We start from the raw sequence: 19,338 nt of genomic DNA, 5'->3' as shown, positions 1-19,338 counted from the left end.
CTACAAGGGCAGGCTGAGCTCGCTGGCTGCCAACAGGACCGTCGCCGTGGGCAAGGACTCCCCAGGTAGGGGAGCAGCCCCAGGGCACAGCTCCAGCCAGGCTGTGCACCCACCTCAACCGGTGCCTCCTGCTCATCCCAAAGCAACGAAGACCCCCCAGCCCCACTCCCGGCACACCGTGGAGATGCGCCGTGCCCTCAAGTACGGCAGCCACTACGTGTCCCCGTACTCATGTGAGTGCCAGCCCCGGTTGTCCCCCTGGGCCACCGGCCCCACCATGCAGGCTCAACCTGCTGCTGAGCGCTCCCGGGGGGCGTCGTGCCCCCATGCAAGGCTCTTTGTCCTTCTGCATTGCAGGTGCTGCCAGGCGGACGAAGACGGCACCTCCAGGGGCTAGTGGCAGGCTGACACAGGCGGCAGCAGGACAGCAGGCGTCTGAGCTGGCCAGGGAGCTATGAAACGGGGAGGGGGCAGGCGTATCAGGGCTGTGCTGCCCAGCCCCAGGGGACTGGTGGGGTCAGGGGGCACGCTGCCATGGCAGCCACTCAGTGCAGTGGGGTAACACCACAGGCCATAAAGATGCTCCCTCCACTGTTGCCTCTCCTGTGTGGTCCCTGGGCTTTGCAGGGGATCGTGGGGCATCTTTGGGGACTCAGCAACCAGAACCTGACACTTTTGGGCTGTGCCACGTCCTTGTGAGCTCTCTCTGACCAGCCAGATGTTCAGGTCTGTGGTGTGGCCCTGGATTTTCCAGTCCCATGGCTCCTGGCGGCCCTGGGACAGTTACAGGCAGGTTCCCCTCCCTGCCACCTAGGTCTCCATGTGGCTTCAACTGCATTTCACAGGCAGGTGTCTCCCTCTAAGGTCAGGGATGGATCCCTTCTCCGTGTCTCCTCTGGGTGGGCTCCATGCCTTGCAGACCATCCCCACTCCCAGCAGGACTCCACACAGGCCTCAATGTGCTCAGGCCACTGCAGTCGGGACACGAGACCCATGGTCACAGCTCGCTCCAGATGCCACCAGCTTGGCCCAGTCCGCCTCAGTGGGGCAGGACTGAGCCACGCAGCTGCTGCACAACCCTGCGAGGGCCAGCCCCAGCCCTCAGTGCCAGCCTCTGCCGAGGCTGTACAAGAGGCACCATGGGTGAAACCATGGCTCCTACAATGTTTATTTTAGCAACACAAATAAGAGATTGAAATTAATTATTGACTGGTGAGTGCTGGGACAGAGGGGCACGGCCTCATGGGGAGAGGGCTCAGCAGGGACGGCAACCGCTAAGAGACCTGGCCCCTGTCATCCAGCAAAGAGGGGACAGGAGCCAGGTCACAGCAAGACACCCAGGACCTGTGGGTGTCACACAGGGCTCCCAGCAGCCCTGCCATCAGCCTGCCCCTGCTCCTGGTGGGGTCTCACACCCACAGCTGATGTGGTGGGGCTGCAGGCAGAGCCCAGCTGGCTTCTGCTGGGCTTGAGCCCTGGATGCACCTGGCCAGAGGCAGCTGGCAGTCACCACACTGCTGGGACAAGCGTTTGGAGCAGCTCACATGCAGCGGAGAGGCGGCCAGCCCCAGCTGGGAGGCACAGGACGCTCGGAGCCACTTGGAGAGGAGATCCTGCAGCACCTCGTGCCCAGGTCAGCCTTCCCCCAGTCCCACCGCTGCTGCAAACAAAGCAAAGACACTGGGTTCAAAGCAGAAGAGCGTGTATTGCAAGCGGCTGCGGCGCGTCCGGAGAGACTTCCAGCCGCCGGGAGAAAAAGAACAGAGGGGTTAAAAACGATCCCAGTCTCTAGGGTTACACTGTGTCATGCAAACAGCCCCGGGGGCAAACCCCATCCCAGGAGGGCAGGGGAGGGGGTGTGCTGGCCCAACCGGGCCACCCCCTGCTCCCCATCGCTCTCTGGGGATGGGTGAGGGGCCAGGCGCCTCCCCCGGAGCCATCGTCCCCCAGCCCCGCTCACCAGCGAGCACAACGCATGCGAGGTGGAGGCTGCGGCTGAGCAGGAACAGTCCTTGTTCTCTCCCCCCACCCCCACTTACAAAAAACAAGCTGCGTGGGGTGTCTGCCCCCCACCCGGTTGAATGGGGCTGAGGGAGGGGGGCAAACACTCAGATATAACCCACTCTGCCTGGTGGGGTGGCCCGGGGGACTGTGAAGAAGGGACCTCCTCCATAAATGTCACTCGCATGCAAACTCCAGTGTCCCAAGAGAGGAGGGGGTGCTCCCTCCCGAGGAGCCCGGCAGCGGCAGGGTCCCAGGTGGAGGCCAGCACCGGTCCCACGTCCCACGCAGCCTCCCGCTGTCCCTGGGGAGCTCTGTTCAGCTCGAGGACAAGTAAAAACTACTTCAAACCAAACCCATGCAAGGCAGCTATTTGCTCGTGTGTCTCGGCGGCTGCCAGAGGCCCTGGCAGCAGAGTTCCTCTCCTCTGTGGGGAGGGGGGAAAAAAAAAAAAAATATATATATATATTTATACGCAGGGGTCCCCGCTGCGTTTGCTCTCCACCGCGGCCTCATCTCTCTGCCTCCATGGTCACGTTGGCCTTCTGTTCTGCTGTGGCTTGCTGGGAGACGGCGGCTGGCCAGCCGGCGGGCTGCGCCGGGGGGGCCGGAGTCCACATGCTCTGCTGCTGGCCGGGGGGCGAAGCCGTGGGCCAGGTAGGGTTGAAGGCCCCGTGCTGGGGCAGCGGCGGGGCCGGGGGCGGCGGAGAAGTCGCCATGGAGGCCACGGGGCTGCTGCTGTTGAAGCTCTCAGAGGCCTTGAGGCGGGAGAACATGGTGAGGGCGTCAGGGAAGTTGGGCGGCGTGGCCGGCGTGTTGGCGGGAGTGCACATCTGCGGGAAGGAGACACGGGATCAGGCATGTGGGAGGGGTCTCCACCTTCTGCCTCCCACCAGGGCCCAGCAGAAGATCCCCCTACCCCCACCACTGCAGCACATGGAGCTCCCAGACCCATCCTCTGCTGACGATGCTACCCGCAAGCAGCAGTTATTTAAGGCTCTGAAGATGAATGCTGTGGTGAGAGCTCCTCTCAGAGGGTTCACACTGGACCCCGCTGTACCAGGCCAAGTTGGGGACCCCTTCTACTCCACAACCTGCTGGTGCCACCCTGGACCTGCAGCTTTCTGGCCTGGTGGACGCAAGGCTCAGGCTCAGCTCCCGCCCCAGGGGAGACCGGGCACTCGCTCTGCATGCTTACTGCACGCTCCAAATCCCCAATTGTCCCCGAGAGTCAAATGAGGCCACGGCAGCCGGCAAATCCCTAAGACACATCTGCCCAGGCAGATTACGGGCCGCCGGAGCACGGGAGTTAAAGGGACTGGGTCTGGGGACAGCTGGGAGAGAGGGGAGGCAGGCAGCACCCATGCACATGTGCGCCCTTGTGTGTTAACACACCTCCAGAGGAGCACTGTGCCAGAGACACGCTGCAGCGGGACAGAGGTTTGCACGCTCAGTCGCTCCAGCGAGCGCACAAGGACTCACGTGTGCGGCTGGGCAGCGTGCACGTACATCTGCGTGTGTTTACATAGCCTACGACGACAGAGAGCTCCCCCAGGCTCTCTTCTGCCACGTTGGGGCTGGTCTGGACCATATGCCGTGCCCAAAGCATCCCCCATCGGACCGTCCTTGTCTGAAGAGCAGCCCCAAGCCCTCTGAGGGCACTCCCGGACCCCCTGTCCCACTGCGGAGGACAGGCTATGCCACCCCCGGCTGCTCTCCAGGAAAACCTCCCTTGGCAGGCAGCTCTGCCAGACCTCCCTGCCCACGTTCCCGGAGGGGTGAAGCGGCGAGCTGGGCATCAGCAACAACCCAAAGCGCCCGCCAGCTGGTGCTGTGCCCCTGGCGAGCGCTGGAGAGGTGGGAAAGCACTTACCATCTGATGGTGGTGGCTGTAGGGGATGTTTGTTTCTTGGAAAAAAGCACTGAGAGCAGTCTGCAAGGAAAGAAAATAAAAAAAATAAAGGAAGATGATGTTACCACCAGCACACAAACTGGGCACCCACATCTCACCCGTCCACACAACGGCGGGGCTTTGCAAGACCCCAAGGTTGATCCAAAACAGGCCACGGGGGGCTGGACCGTGCCTGCAGCCCCCTTGCCTGCATGGGAAAGCGCTGGGGACAGCTGCTCCCACGTCCCCAAGCAGGGACGTCTGCTTGCACCGAGGCAGGAAGGGATCGCACGTGTTTGGGATCACTGTGCTCGTTGCCGAGAAGCAGCCACTGCTGGAGCAGATCCCGGGCAGGCATTTCACAACTCACAGCGATGCTCCACAACCGCTGCGTGCAGGGAGAGGAGGGGAACCAAATCCAAACCCAGCAGGGGAAGCCCAGCAGGAACCGGTTTAGATGTGTGTCCTTAACGGGAGAAGATCGCTGTCACCATGTTCACGCCGGGAGACCCCCAGGGCTGGGGCTGCAACAGGTAGTGCACCCCACAGACCAGAGCATTTCCAATTCTGTCTCAGGTGGGGTATGGTTATGACTGACATAGTTTTGGTTAGCTTCCAGTTCAGACCAGTAAAAAATCTGGTAAATGTGCCACATGCCACAGGCATGTGAGAGGACAAAGGAAGAGTTGCAGGGAGGGAACGCCGGGGACACGGGCTGGCGATGGAGGGCAGACACCCAGCCCAGGTCCGGGAGGAGCGGAGGCAGCGGGAGCTCTGGGGGCATGAGGGACTGGGCTGATGCAGGACCAGCGAAGGCAAAGCTGCCTCCTGTTCTGTGCCAGGCTTTAGCTGAGCGAGGGCTAGAAAACAATGTTTTGATTCAGTTGTAGATCAGACTTGGTAGAAACGTTTGAGAATTGGTTTGGATTCAGTTCTAGTTGGAGGAGAAGTCCCTCTCCCCCCTGCATCAACCCCCATTCAATCCCCCTCCCCAGGGCTAGCCCAGCCTGCAGGTCTACTAGCCAGGGTGCGAGGCACGGGGCTGTGGCCAGGTGCTACCACACCGCCCCAGACTTTGCTCCCTTCCTGCCAGCCAGTCATTGGCCTTACCCAAGCTGCTAAACAAAACAAAACAAACCAAGAAAAACCTGGGAAAAGCACAGGCCGGTTGTACCGAACCCCACAGCAGCGACAGTCCTACCACCACACGCACTCCTCGTCCCGGTCCCCAACAGCCACACGCTCCTGTGTCACACCCAGGGGACGGGATGAACAAGTCAGCTCAGCTTACTGGTCCGATGGGAAACTATTCTGCCTCAAAACACCCAGGCTGGCAGGCCCTGGGAAGGTGAAAGGGCTGCGCTCGCACCGCTGGGGAGCTGGTGCCGGCTGCTTGCAGCGGGGGTTTATGGTTTCCTGGCTAAAGGGGGACAAATTATCAGCAAGACCAGGTGGCAGCCAGAAGCGATATCTGCAAACAATAATCCAGACCTGGGTGGGGAAAGCAATTGCTGCTGTAGAGCTTGGCAGGTCCCGGATCTCGGGGGGAGAATGCAATAGCCGGGCTGGCAAGGCTCTTCCCCGTGATAGCTGCATATCTCTGCGTTTAATAACGCAGTACCCGAACCCTGCACCCAGCCAGGCTGAGACCTGAGAGCCCTCGGTACCCGCAGGCAGGACCCCGCTGGATTTCAGTGACGGTCGTAAAGCAGGAATAGGGGCTACGGCCCCAGAGATCAGCTCTGAATGGGCTGGCACATGTCTACAAATTAAGGAAATGGTCGATGGAGACACGGATGCTTCCCAGGCAGCAACACCCCCGTCACTCATGCTACCCTTCGTCCTGGGTGAGGTCCGATGTCAACACCCACCCGCGCTATCGCTCAGTCAGAAGGGATCGTGATAAGGAAGGGGGGGAAACAGTGAACGGGAAGCACAGGCAGAGGTGTGGGCACAGCCAAATAACTATAGGCTGATTGCATCTGCTCTGTGCTCCTGTTCTCCAAGTGGCCTCGTACCTGGGACTGTGCCATCAGCAGACAGGGGCAGAGAAGGTCCCCACTGTCCCCCTGAGCTGCCCACCGATCCCTGCTGGCACTGGGATAAGGGCTGAGACCTGGGTGGAGGAAGCACTCTATCATCACAAGCCCCTCTGCCTAAAATGCTGTCTCCTCCCCTCCATCTGCCCATTTTCAAGCGTGGCCAAAGCATCCCCTCTGCCCACAATCCCCACTGCTCGTGTCCCTCCAGCTGCCACCTCCTGAGGAGCATCAGCAGCCCCAGCCCAGGCAGGCGAGAGGCCTCGGTGGCACGGGGTTCCAGGGACACACATGTAACCAAAGCTGCTGATGCCGCCTGGTCTCCAGCCAGCGTCACAAGTGCTGGGTACAACCGGTACAACAGCAAAGCCAATTAAGGCTCCTCTGCTTGAGAAGGAGCCCGAGCTGCAGCTCAGCCCTGACCCTGGACCAAAGGCCCCATGGCTCGTGGGACCCTGGGCGGCAGCAGGAGCAGGGCAGCCCCGCACCCACCGCCTGGCCACGCTCAGCGGGTGGCCAAGCCACTGCATCCCCCCCCAGGATGCAAAACCAGGAGCTTGGGCAGGAGGGGAGATCACACAGAGATCCTACCAGGGTGCCAAGAAGCGACCTGTGGTGACCAAATCAAGGGGAGGACGGGTGCAGGGGCATTGAATACAAGGAGATGAGCAGAACAAACTCAGCCTGGAAGAGGGGGACACCCAGCCCCCTGCAGCTGCTCAGACGGGACCCCGGGGGCTGTTTGATCCCCTGCCCATCGCTGCCCGAGCTGTACTCGCACCCGCTGCCATCGCAGGGGATCCAGCAGCAGGGAGCCCACGGTGCTAGAGCAGCCCCGGGGAGGGGCACCCTGCCCTTGAGCCACAACGGAAAGGGAAAGGGGCTCGATAGAACAAAAGTAACTCAGAAGAGGAAGTGGAAATCCAACCACGGACGCAGCGGGCAGAGCCAGACACCTGCTCCTCCTCTTGTTCCGCACACACAACCTCACTAGGCTGAACAGAGGCATGACACTTAGCACCAGGAAAAAAGGAAAGGAAAAAAGGAAGGAATGGGTGATTTTTTTTTAATAAAGCTGATGTCTTCTTATGCTTCCCAAGCAGCCCCAGGGGCAATCAGCCCATAACAAAGCCAATTAATACTCTTCTACCTGGGAAGGAGCCTGATCCACGGCTCAGCGCAGCCCGACATGACACTCTTGCAAACTCTGAAATGTCTCCTTGGTGGCCTGCTGTGTTCCAGCCACGGTGGAGGTACCTGCTGCCCTCCCTGGCTTCTCTCAAAAACCAGGCACCTGTGGCCCCGGAGGGTGAGCGCCAGCCCTCACCCAGAGACACTCCAAGTCGCTTTCTTCGGCCTGTAAGCCTCCCCCTCCGATCAGCCACGGCACTGCTCCAGCTGCTGGAGGGCTGGGCTGGCAGGGCCATTCCTGCTGGCACCCACCGCGGCTGTCCCTGGAAGCACGGCAGAGCTCATGGTCCTGCCAGAGCTGCAAACTACACCAGGCGTGCCCCCAGAAAGCCTGCCCCGGGCCCCTGTGAAACGGGAGTGGAGTCACGGGAGTGGGAGAGGCGATCCACATGCTACCCACGAGCTGTCCCACTCCCCCCGGGATGGAAGGGATGCAAAATAAACGGCTTCTTTGTCGGGCCCGTGAGTATGGTACGGGCTCCGATCAGCTCGTGCTGCATCGAAGGCAGCTGTATCCCCAACGGTTTCCTGATCTCCCACCCTGCTCGCTGTCCTGGATCAGGTTCCTTCCCCATGGCCAGACTCCGGGTCTGCCACAGTCAGCAGGACACCACGCACAACAGACCCTCTCTGCAGCCCCCACCGCATCCTCCACCAGCCAACAAAGGCCCCAAAGCAGCCCCAGCCCAGGAAAACGGTCCCAAAACATCAGCATCCCACCAGCCTGAAGCTGTCCACATTTCACAGCAGCTTCCTTGTCCCTCCTGCCGGTGACCCAACAGCCCAGGAGTGCCCTGGCCAGGACAGAGCCACAGCGCGGGGAGAATACATCTCCTGCCATCTTGCCACCGGGCTGTCTAGCTCCACTCGGCTCCTCCGTGGAGAACACCTCTCCCCACAGTGGTCTTAGAGGCAGGAGCAACATCCTCAGGGTGCAAGCAGGCCGCTCCGACTCCCACCGCGCCCCTGGAGTGGCACTTTGAATCTGAGGAGACGACGAGCGAAGGCAGCGTAAATTACCGCCCAACTTGCCTGAACTCCACCAATTTCTACTCGCTACAGGCAGGGGCCAGCCAGCAAACGGGTAACAAAAGCCTCGGAATGTCACAGGCAAGAGGTGAGAGAGCAGGCTGGAGTCAGGAGATGACACCTCCCCGGCGCAGCTCCCCGAGGAAGGCATGCCCAGCGGCCATTTTGCAAAGGGAATTATCTGACCGTTGCACCAAAAGTGAGTGGGAACATGGTAACTGCTCATCGCAGCGCGTTTGTTTACAGCCCAGCTTCCTCTGAGTCATGTGAGCGCCAAGCCGGCAGGAGACGGCTGTTTGTACTTGTGCAACTCGCCAACCGGTGGCAAAGTTCCGCAAAAAAAGCCTTTTGAAAGAGAAAAGCCGAAACTTTTTGCAGCCCGTCCCTGATACGCGCGGAGGGTGGTGGAAGCCCATCCCGCCCGTCCCAGAGGGCCCCTGTCAAAGCGTATTAGTAAACAAAACCCAGAGCGCGTTACGCATGCGACGCGCAGGCCGCCCCGTCGGACGGGCACGGCGGAGGGGAACGTGCCGCACGGCCCCCGCACGCCCACCCCCCTCACTCCCCGGCCACGCACGCTTTGGCTTTGAACGCCTCTCGGGCCCGGGGTTTAGCATCTGGGGCTCCTGCGGCTGCACGGCCACCGACTGCCTCCCTGCCCCATCCACCCAACGAGCCCTCAACGTTACCAAAGGAGCCCCGGAATAACGTCTCGGGAGGGCTGCCAGCGGGGGCTCGCAGCCAAGCCGGGCCGTGCCGTGGGCTGAAGGAGAGGTGGCCTAGCTCGGGGAACGGCTACAAACTGAACCTCCTGCTCTCCAGAACTGACTCAGACCTCTCCCTCCTGCATCACAGAAAAAGAGACACTGCCATTACAAGAGGTGCCATTAGCGTCAAATCCATCAGCGCCCGACTAGAGAGCTGCTGGGGCTGCAGAAGGAGGGGGGGAATATAATAATAATAATAAATCCTATTTAGAAAGAGCTTTGCTTGCTACAGCTCCCCAGGCTCTAGCCCCGGGGATCTCTGGAGGAGCAGAGCACCCCGAGAGGCGGCCGGGGAGCTCCCCACCCGCAACCCCGGCCCCACGCGTGACATTAACACCCCCCCACCCCGTGCCGATGTCACGGAGCATCCCGCCCGCCGGCAAAAGGGGGAAAAAGACGCCTGGAACCAGAAAAGCTTTGACCTACAAAGTCTCCTCTCCCACGGCCGCCCCGGGCTCTGCGAGGAGGGGAAGGGGGGGGAAAGGCCGGGCTGGGGTTTTCCAGCCCACGGACACGCGGGAGGGTTGGGGTGAGTGGTGGTGGTGGGGGGGTGTCCTCGCTCTGCACCCACCCGCCAGGCGGGGCTCCCCGCCCCCCCACACCGTGTCCCCAACATCCCGCGTGGTGTCCCCAACACACCACCGCCCCCCCCCCCCCCCCACGCGTGGGCAGAGCGCGGGGAGGAGAAGGCGGGGGAAGGGGGTGGTGGTGGGGGTGTGAGGGCGCCCCACGCTCACGCCGTGTCGTGTCCCCCCCCCCAAACACCCCACGCGTGAACCGGGTGGCGGCGGCCTCACCTCGAACTGCCAGTGGGCCGCCTGCAGCAGCTGCTTGGCCTGGTCGGCGGCGCAGCCGGCCGCCAGCACGAACTGGTTGATCATCACCTGGTGCTTGAGCTCGTCCATGGCCCCGGCCCCCCCCCACCCCAACTCCTCCACCTCCGCCACCGCCAGCCCCCCCCCCCCCCGCCCGCCCTCACGGCGCCGCCACCATGGCGGAGCCGGCGCGGCTCACGCCAATGTTTACTGGGCACTGACTCACGGCGCCCGGCGAGCCCCGCCGACGGCCGACAAGGGAGGGGCGGGCCGCCGGGGGGGTGCGGAGAGCCGATGGGAAATGTAGTTCCCGCCCGCCCCGCCGCCGCGCCGCCTCTCTCCCTTCTGGACTACAACTCCCGGCAGCCCCCGCTTTGTTTGCGGAGCGGCCGGCGCGCCTTGAGTGACGCGCCCCGCCGGCCAACCGCCGCCGGCGGCTTGGTAGTACCTGACCGTATATGGTCAACAACGCCGCTGCCCCCAATCAGAGGGCGGCGGGGGCGGGACGGAGTTGGGGCGGGGCGGGTCACGTGGGCGGGCGGGGAAGGGGAAAGGAGGGGCGGGGGGGGCGCGGGCGGTGTTTACAGTCGGCCGCGTGCGGTTTCCTGTTGACGTGCGGGGAGCGGCCGGGGCGCGCGCCGGGGTTGGTGGGGGGGGCGGTTAACGGCCGGTGAAGGGGGGGGGGGGGGGGGGGTGTCGGGCAACAACGGGGCCGCCGGTGCCCTCGGGCACCGTTTCACCGGTTGTCGGCGGCGGGTGGGTTCCTCTGCAGGCCCTGCCGTGCCCACCGGGCCTGTGCGGGGCCTGGCGGAGGCCTCCGGGCTCTCAGGCCGCCGCCTCGCAGCCCCCGGGGCCACCGTATCCCCTCTCATCTCAGGTCCCGGGGGCTGGCCTTGGGCTCCCCAGCAGCGCTGATAAGAGATGGGGGGGTTGGCCCTTAGGCCGGAGAACAACCCCACCGACGTGGCTGCCGGGGCGTAAAAGGAGAGACGGCATTTGGAGGGAAGGTTCTGGAAGGTGCCGGTGGGCTCCCGGCAGCGTGAAAGGCTCCTTTTGAGAGCGGGGCATTGCCATAGCAGATGAAAGCACGCAGCCAGGCCCGTGGCAGGGGGACACACACACAATGGTGTTGCTAAGTACCAGGAAACGATAAGCAGGCAGGGACGCGGGGTTGGATGGACCCGGGGGGGGGGGGGTAATAAAGGAAGGGGAAAGTGGGGCGAGACGGAGGGAACCGCTGGCTCCGCAGGGCTCGTGAAGGCCCTCGGCCTCCTCCACCTTTCCGGAGCGATTCTGGGCTCTTTTCCTGCAGTTTGTGTCGAGGCTTAGCCTGGCCGCGAGCGGTTTGTTGGCTAACACCTTCCGACCCTGGCCGGCGTTTCGCGTACGGCTGCAGATATTGCTGAGCCGTGAGGATTAATGGCTGAAGCTCAGGCAGGTCACGCGTTTGACCTGAGGGGGTTTGCAGCCTGCCCTGCTGGGGCACGGATGGCCCCGGTGTCGTCCAAATCTGACCACCTGCGAACGGTCTCCTTTAGTAACCGTGCAGAGTGCTCCAGGCCTTGGAGGATGCCGGGGCCGAGGGGATTCCTCCTCCTTGGACGTACGTCACCACCCAAATGGGAGCGAGGGCACAGCTGTACGGTGGTGGCAGTGGGACGCATCAAGGGGTGACCCTTTCTTTTTTTACAAGGTCAAGACAACCCTGAGAGGGAAAGCAGCGAGAGGGAGATCTGTAGCCGGCAAGGTGTAAATATAGCTGGGAAAACAAATCTCCCGAAGGATTATTTTAATCGGAGAGAACCAGACATTTTTAGAAACCTCGCGGTCTGATTTTTGAAGGGGGAAGGGTTGGCCCCGGCCCGGCAGGGCTTTCGGGGAGGGTTGCAAGCCCTTTGGAGCAGGGCAGTATTTAAGGGAGGCAAAGTTCATGGGCTCGCCACTCCTTCTGGTCAGGAATAACTCTGCCCGGAGTCTCCAGGGCTCCTGAACCGTGGTGTTTTACAAGTACCAGACAAAAAAAAGCGAGTGACAGCACCGGGGAGGGGACAACGGAGACAGAGCCACTTGCTTCGCTGGGTAATAAACCCCCGAGCAGCTGGACTTTGGATGAGCTGCTCCGGTGAGTGGAAGGTTTGCGGGCAAAAATACTTCCTTGTTTACCCGGGCGTGCTCGAAGCTGCCTCCCCGGCAGAGAGGTCCAAGGAGACTCCTGAAGGGCAGGTCGCAGGAGCTGGAGAAACCTACGTGAAACGTGCCCAACCTCAGAACTCCTTGTTCCTCCACCTTTTTGCAGGAAGGGGTGGTGTAGCAGGTGCCAGCTGGGTCTGGGACATAGTGACACGTCTTGTGGTGACAGTGAGCGTGTCAGGGAGCTGGCAGAGGAGGTGGGCTTGCATCCCTCCTCCATCCTGCTGCTCCTCTCCAGGCCGTGCTGGAGAATGGCTCCAGGCTTACCTTTTCCTGGATGGATTTCCTCCCTTTCCATCCGCAGCATGGTGCAGGGCCCAGGGCTGGCAGCACCACACTCGGTGGAAATACAGACTCAGGAGCCCGGAGGCGAAGGTTGAAGGTGCAAAACCCACGCCTGGTGGCACCTCCAGGTTTTGTGGGGCTATTGTCACCTCTTGAAGCCACCACAGTGCCACTGGCTGGGGGGGGAGGGTTGCTGCTCCTCCGCCCCACAGGACACGGCCATGGTGTTGTGTCCCCCTGCACAGGCTGGCAGCAGTTCTGTCCCAGTGTCTCCCGCTCTCCTTCCCTTGTGCTGCTGGTGGTGGCTCCCAGGAGGGACGGAGGAGGCGAGTGGTGCAATATCCTGCCTTTGTGTGTGCCAGGACCCATGTCCCCCCCGGGCCGGGCGGGGGGTAACGGAGCCGCCGTCCGCTGGAGGTGCTACCCTTCAGCTCCGCTCGCTCTGGGCCCTGGGGTTTGGAGCGGAAGGGCTGAGCCCGTCCCTGGCACGCCGCTGCTATTGTAGTTGTCTGTCGTATACGTCTCACCGAGCAGGGCCCTGGGGGAGATATTCTCCAGCAAAGGCCCCTGCCCTCCCAGATGACAATAACCCCTCCAGGGGCCTGACCGCTTCCTCCGAGCTCCGGAGAACTGCGCGGCCCGGGAGGCACCTTCCCGCTGGTGGAGGTTTCGCACGAACAAAAACCTCCCGCCGCGGCCGCTTCCCCAGGCGGCCCCGGTGCTCGGCAGTGCCAGCACCCCGCTGCTTGCCGGGACCACGGCTCTCCCCGTGGCTTCCCCGCTTAACCCGTACGGCACCGGGCTCCCGCTGAGCAGCACGGGCAGCTGCAGAGGGAAGGTGGATGCTTTTGTCCCCAAAAAAGCCCAGGGGACAGCTTTGGTGTGGTTGCCTCCGGGCACCTCCTTGGGCTGGGGAAGGGGAGGATGCTCTTGGCGCTCAGGATGCGGGAGGGAAGGGAGAGGGACCCTCGTCTTCTGTCCCTTCCTCACCTGCATGGTGCGAACACGGCTCTGCTTTGCCTCCATGCTGGTGGCCAGCTGGCCAGCAACCGGTCTCCAGCATGGCACTGGGAAACGGAGCCACTAGCCTTGCCGTGCCGGGTCTGCTGCCACCGAGCTCCGAATTGGTGCTGACGTGCAGAGTGAATCCATGGGGGGGTTACAGGTTCACCCTGCTCCATTGGGGGCTGCTGGTGGCACATGAGCTGTTGGCATTAGCTGCCAGGACGCTGCCCGGGAGCTTCTTCCCAGCCCAGAGGAGCATCTCCGGGCTGCCCGTGCAGGCAGGGAGCAGCTGGGACACGCTCCAGGGCAGCACACGCGGCCCGAGGGTTTCTTTGCGGGTCAGCAGACTCCATTCCTCCCTCTCTATGCAGTTTCTGTCGTGAGAAACTCTTGCACGGAGCGGCTGGTTGAGCAAGAGGCACCATCGCTCTGGTTGCCAGCGGGATCCTGGGGGATACGGGGATGGTTATTGCCAAGGCAGAGCCCAGGGATCCCCTCTGCCAGGCACAGGGTATCTGCCTCTTGTGGTGTCCTGGTTTGAGCAGCACAGGACTAATTTCTAATGCTTGGGAAAACTGCCATCCTGAGAACTCCTTGTCCCGGTGCCGGAGCCCTGAGCCCTTCCCTTCCTCCCGAAGCCACGGCACTCGCGGTGTCCCACATTTACTGTCCCTGCGGGGAGTGCACGGCTCCCTGTGATGGAACGGGCTGGGGATGGTCCTTGTGTATTTTATATTGGTATCGGGATCAATACTGGTTCTTTGGTATTATGTTAATCATTTAGTCTTACCCTATTAAATCTATTTATAGTTCAACCCTTGTGTTTCCTTTCTTTTTCCCCTGATTCCCCTTCCCAGGTGGGGAGGGGTCATCGGGTGATAGAACAATTGTCTAAACCACAATAAGTTGTTGTGGGTTTCTCAAACCCTAACACGTGGTTTGCCGGCAGGACGCGGCCGGCGCTAGTTTTTCCCTGTCCTTCCCAGCCCTGTCGCAGCAGAGCAGGGCTCGTTCCCGCTCTGTCCTCACCCCCAGCACCCGTTTTCCCCGTGCCCCGTGCCCTGCACGTCCCCACCTGGCGCAGGGTGGCTCTGCTTGGGGTGGCCACCACAACCACGAAGGTAATAACCGGCCGGAAGCCCGTTTCCCGGCGGGTTTGTTGGCTTATTCCCGCCGGGCGTGTTTTAGTTTGTGTTTACGGCCAGGAAATTCCACCCACCGCCCGCTTGCCCTCACAAAACCCTCCCGTGCCGGCAGGCTTGGCTCTCCGCCATCTCCCTGCGCCCCAGCCCTCTTCCCGTGCCGGTCCCCTGCTCCCGAGGCCAATTTAAGAGATGTCGCAGGTGCCACCTCAGCTCCTTTGTGTCTCCCGGGGGTCCCCAACCCCACCGCTGGGAATTGGGGTCCCCAGTTCCTTTGCAGCGTGGGCCTGTCTGCAGTGTGCGTGCAGGAAGGTTCTTCCCCCAAAAGCCGAGCCTGGAGGGCTCTTCCCTGGACTTTTGTGAGACCTCGGTGCCAGAGGGGACAGGGCTTGGGGCGGGGATGTTGGTGGGGGCTCTTTTGTGCCTCTTCCTCCATGGCATCCTTCATCTTGTCTCATGCATGCAAGACAGCCTTCAGTCTGTCCCCGCTCTCATGTCCCAACCTCAGATACCTCCATTCACTTCCCTGCGGGAGGAGAAACCCGGGAGAGGTTTCCCCACGTGCAGCTGGGGAACCCGATCGTCTTCCTCTCCTGCTGGTGGCGAGCCTCAGCTGGGAGCAGGTACCACGTCTGAGAACTGGCCCAGATAATGAATCCCCATGCCAAACTTCCCGGGAGGTGCACGGCTACCCCAGCTGGCCCACACAGAGCCACCGTGCCTTGGGGGACGCACCGCCGGTGCCACGTCCTGTGCCCCCCCGCCTTCAGCCAGTGGGAAAGGAGGCTGGTGGAGATGGTTGTGGTGTTGCTTGCTGCGTGAAGCTCTTCTGCAAAACAACTACCAGCAGGTTAATCATCCCCTGGGCTGACGGGCACCCTCAGAGTAATTCCTTCTGCCCGCTTTGCCTTTCCACCTTCTGCAAGGTGCATCCCTGGGCACAGAGGGTGTCCATGTGCATCCTCCCTGGGCATCCCTGGGCACAGAGGGTATCCCTGGGCAGAGTGTAGGGGTTGGCCTGCTGGAGAGCAGCTCTGCAGAGAGAGACCTGGGTGTCCTGGTTGACAAGAAGATGCCCACGAGCCAGCAACGTGCCCTTGTGGCCAAGAAGGCCAATGGTCTCCTGGGGTGCATTAAAAAGAGCGTGGCCAGCAGGTCAAGGGAGGTCGTCCTCCCCCTCTTCCCTGCCCTGGTGAGGCCACGACTGGAGCACTGGGTCCAGTTCTGGGCTCCCCAGTTCAAGAAGGACAGGGAACTGCTGGAGAGAGTCCAGTGGAGGCTACGAAGATGATGAAGGGACTGGAGCATCTCTCTGCTGAGGAAAGGCTGAGAGCCCTGGGGCTGTTCAGCTGGAGAAGAGCAGACTGAGGGGGGACCTCATCGATACTGAGCAATATCTAAAGAGCAGGTGGCAAGAGGATGGGGCCAGACTCTTCTCAGTAGTGCCCGGTGACAGGACAAGGGGCAACGGGCACAAACTGGAACAGGGGAAATTCCATCTGAACGTGAGGAAAAACTACTTTGAGGGTGGCAGAGCCCTGGAAGAGGCTGCCCAGAGAGGTGGTGGAGTCTCCATCTCTGGAGACATTCCAAACCCCATCCGGACACGTTCCTGTGGGACCTGCTCTGGGTGACCCTGCTCCGGCAGGGGGTCGGACCGGATGGTCTCCAGAGGTCCCTTCCAACCCCGACCATGCTGTGATGCTGTGATTCTCTGTGTCCCTGGGCATCCCTGTGCAAGGTCCCAAGGGCTTCTCCATCCAGGGTCTATTCCCGGCTATTCTCCGTGTACATCCCCGTGCCGCCCCCCCTCCCCGCCGCTGTCATCCACCCCCCCCCCCGCCCCTCTCCCCGGTGGCAGCGCCCTCTGCCGGCCGAGCGCAAGCCTCCCCCCCCCGCCGCTGGCGGTTGGTAGGCGCCGCCGCGGTGCCTGCCGGGAGTTGTAGTCGAGGGCGGACGGACTCGCTCTCCCGGCGTCCCCCGCGCCGCCGCCGTGGGTGCGGGTGCGGGCCGCTCGCCACCGCCGCGCTGCTCTGCCTCCCCCGGCCCGCCGTCGCCGTCATGGGCTCCCTGCTCAGCCGGCGCATCGCGGGCGTGGAGGACATCGACATCCAAGCCAACTCGGCCTACCGCTACCCGCCCAAGTCCGGTGAGGGCCGCGGGGCCACTTCACTCAGCGCCGGGGACAGGGGAGGGGGACGGGCCTGCGCCGGGCCCGGGGCCCCACAGGCCGCTTCGAGGGTGACAGGCCTAGCGGGGGGTCGGGGGGTCCCCAGGGGAAGGGGCTGAGGGAGTACCCGGCACCGGGGCACCGCGGCCCGGTTCTGGCTCTGCTCGGGGCTCTGCCCGTCCGGCTTCGGGGCCTCCCTGCTGGAGAGAGGTGATGGATGTGTCTTCTTGAGCAAAACCTGAGGTAAAAGTCCTTCTCAGTGCCCTGTTTGGCTGAAGTGGAAGGATGCAGGAGGGCCGTGTGCCCCAAATCTAATGCTGAAATAGTCTGCCCGTCCTTCTGTCAGTGTCTGTGGCCACCTGGCTCAGTCGCTGCCCTTTGGTCCCGGTGGGTCATGGTGGGTGGGTAAGGCTTCGCTTCTCCACTCTGGAAATGTGACTACAGCAAGTTGTCAGTCTGTGGCAAGCGGGGCATCTCCTGCTGGTAAAGAGGGAGCGACAGCGGAGTTCGGTGGGGGTGTGGAAGGAAAATCAGTTCTGGTGGTATATAGGATGGAAAAATTTCCACATGACAACCTTCTTTACCTCCTTAAAATGGCAGTGCTTCTCACCCAGGAGCTGTTGGACTAACATGGCCTACATGGGTATTTGTTTTCCAAAGGGAGACATTCTGAAAGCTTAGAGAGTTGTCAGCAGTGCCACTTCTGTGCAGTTGGGATGAGCCTGTGACTCACCTTGTCTTAGACTGACTTTTGAGATTGGCCTGGTTTAACTTGTTTAAAGAGTTTTATTTATTCTTCTCACAAAACAAGTCATAAGGGAAATTCACATGATCTTTTCTGCTACGGTATCCATTTGCTTACATTTTTTTTTTTTTTCTAAGTTTCTCTTCTGCTAGGGCTTTTCCAGGCAGGCTAAAGAATTTGCAGAGCAGCAGTTTGGGTTCCCTCACTCTTGGATATGGGCGCAGCATAGTCTTTTCGTTCGGAGGCTCGAGTTCTGCGTGTGTCCGATGGCTTGCTGGCTGTGACACCCGCAGGGCTGTGTGATGGAGGGAGCTAGGTGCCCCTGCTTTTGTTTGGAGGAGGGGCAAGATCTTCTCGCACAGAATCGTGCCATCATTACACCTTGTCTTGTTGCAGGTTGGCCTTCAGCAAGACTGGTGGTGTGGAGCAGATGGAAGGGGGAAAGCTTCTTGGAAAAATTCTTCAGCTGCTCTGGCTCTCTTAGAAAATCTAACCTGCTTTTTTTTTTTTTTTTTAGGGGGATGAGGACTAGTTTTTTGGGCTGCTAGGAAGAGAAGTGTCACTGCTAGGTTGCAGCAGGACTCTGCATGTCCCCTGGGTGGCTTTCTCAGTGTGGGAAACTGGGTGGACGTGAGCTGCCTGATAAGCTGTAACTATAGTTCCATGGTCCTGCTGGCGATTTTCTTACAGCCTAAAGGACGCACCTGATTTCTGTGGACACTTAGTGTTTTAGATATGGACTGGATTAATTATAACCACCATACACAATGAACATTAAACTGCTTCTTTCAAATCATCATCCTGTTGTTTCTGTGCTGTTGTAATTACCCGGACTAGAATTTAATGGGGTGTTGGGTTTTAGCCAATGTGCTTGCTCAGGTAACCCCGTCACACACGTGAGGTTGGGTTTGTACGTTCACATGCATCCTGGAAGTGGTCTGTTGACCTAAATGCTGCCAACGAGCATTCCACGTGTGGTACCTCCCTTGTAAAACTGAACAGCTAATGCTTTCAAGCAGCTGATTAAAGAAAAATATTGGTATTTCCTTAAAAGGCTTTGGATACAATTAAATGCTTGTTAATTAATTTTCTGTCGCACTTGCTTGTGTTCTTTCTGAAGGCATACTGGCTTTAGGCTATACCTTTCTCTTTGCCTTCTTCAGGTTTATTTAACAAGGATCCTCTTTGGGAAGGGAGAAGAGCTGTTCAAGCTCAAGATCATTCTAGGCAGAAGAAGAGGTCGCGAACACTTCTAAGGTGGAGATTTAAGGAAGGTTACTAAAGAGCAGAACAGTAAGGGCTGTTAGGATGGTGACCCCCGCTCCCTTCTTGAGGTGGAGCGTGTTCGGAAGGACACTGACCCTTCTGGTCCTACAGACCTACGTGTGTTTGTCTTGGGGCTGGAAAGATTTGCTATGATTGGAAAAAAAAAAACTGACGGCGAACACAATTGGAAGTGAGTGTTTATGGTTTTATTTGCTTTCAGGAGGCAAGCTGGAAGCGGTACAGAAAGGTCTTAGGCTAAATGGTTGCTAATTATTTCTGACTTGATGCTGTTGCTGTGAGCCCTGTACTGCTACTGACTGGAAGCCAGTTTTCCATCAGCTGTGGTAGGTGTTTGAATGTGTGCACTGGAGTGTTAGCCTGACACGCAGGCAGCCTCCTGGCTGCTCAGAGATTACCCCTAAAGGCTGGAAGATGTGGCGAGGGAGTGTTTCCTGAGTTTACTCACCCGCCGGAGTCTCGTGCAGCACCAAGGGCTGTCCCTCAGCTTTTATGTTCTTTCCCTCCAAGTCTCTGGTTTAAGCAGGTCTTGGGGGTGTCCAGCTGCTGTGGCTCTGGTCCGTTGTCATCCACAGTGGGCATCAGTTTGAAGGATGCAGGTTTGCGTTCTGGAGCCATCTCACAAGAAGGCCATGTTGTGCGAGGAAATAAACACAAAATACAGGTATTCTGACTTTAATTCAAGCAGTGTGTCGGGCTGCCTGGGAAAAGGAGCATGGTTAGTTTACCAGGTTGTACCGAGTGACGGCAGCTTGTTGAGTCACAGCTGGTTGCAAATGCAGTG

At 60.5% G+C, this 19,338-nt stretch overlaps 2 protein-coding genes across 3 annotated transcripts in view; one reads left to right on the top strand and one right to left on the bottom strand.

The window, feature by feature from the left end:
* Positions 1 to 1,687: 1,687 nt before the first annotated feature.
* Positions 1,688 to 9,823, bottom strand: UBALD1 (UBA like domain containing 1). Its single transcript, XM_074158552.1, has 3 exons — positions 9,716 to 9,823; positions 3,875 to 3,934; positions 1,688 to 2,834 (listed from the first exon to the last, which is right to left on the bottom strand). The coding sequence occupies exons 1-3, from the start codon at positions 9,821 to 9,823 to the stop codon at positions 2,514 to 2,516; spliced, it is 489 nt and encodes a 162-aa protein (XP_074014653.1). The 3' UTR covers positions 1,688 to 2,513.
* A 6,537-nt stretch (positions 9,824 to 16,360) lies between these two features.
* The window catches only part of MGRN1 (mahogunin ring finger 1), a 56,402-nt gene continuing 53,424 nt past the window's right edge, over positions 16,361 to 19,338 (top strand). For both annotated transcript variants that reach the window (XM_074158273.1, XM_074158274.1), the window contains exon 1: positions 16,361 to 16,504. In XM_074158273.1, coding sequence (XP_074014374.1) covers positions 16,417 to 16,504 — 88 coding nt within the window. In that variant the 5' untranslated portion in view covers positions 16,361 to 16,416. The remainder of the gene's footprint in view (positions 16,505 to 19,338) is intronic.

The sequence above is a fragment of the Numenius arquata genome, chromosome 14, assembly GCF_964106895.1.
Source record: "Numenius arquata chromosome 14, bNumArq3.hap1.1, whole genome shotgun sequence".
NCBI classification, from domain to species: domain Eukaryota; kingdom Metazoa; phylum Chordata; class Aves; order Charadriiformes; family Scolopacidae; genus Numenius; species Numenius arquata.
This window is presented reverse-complemented; position numbering and strand designations above follow the sequence as displayed.

What these genes read in the sequence shown, in the direction of transcription:
- UBALD1 (XM_074158552.1), bottom strand. Translation starts at nt 9,823, where the DNA reads ATGGACGAGCTCAAGCACCAGGTGATGATCAACCAGTTCGTGCTGGCG. An exon ending in CGGCCCACTGGCAGTTCGAG is followed by an intron (nt 3,935 to 9,715) that starts GTGAGGCCGCCG and finishes CTTTCCTTGCAG; the next exon opens with ACTGCTCTCAGTGCTTTTTT. An exon ending in ACAGCCACCACCATCAGATG is followed by an intron (nt 2,835 to 3,874) that starts GTAAGTGCTTTC and finishes TCCTTCCCGCAG; the next exon opens with ATGTGCACTCCCGCCAACAC.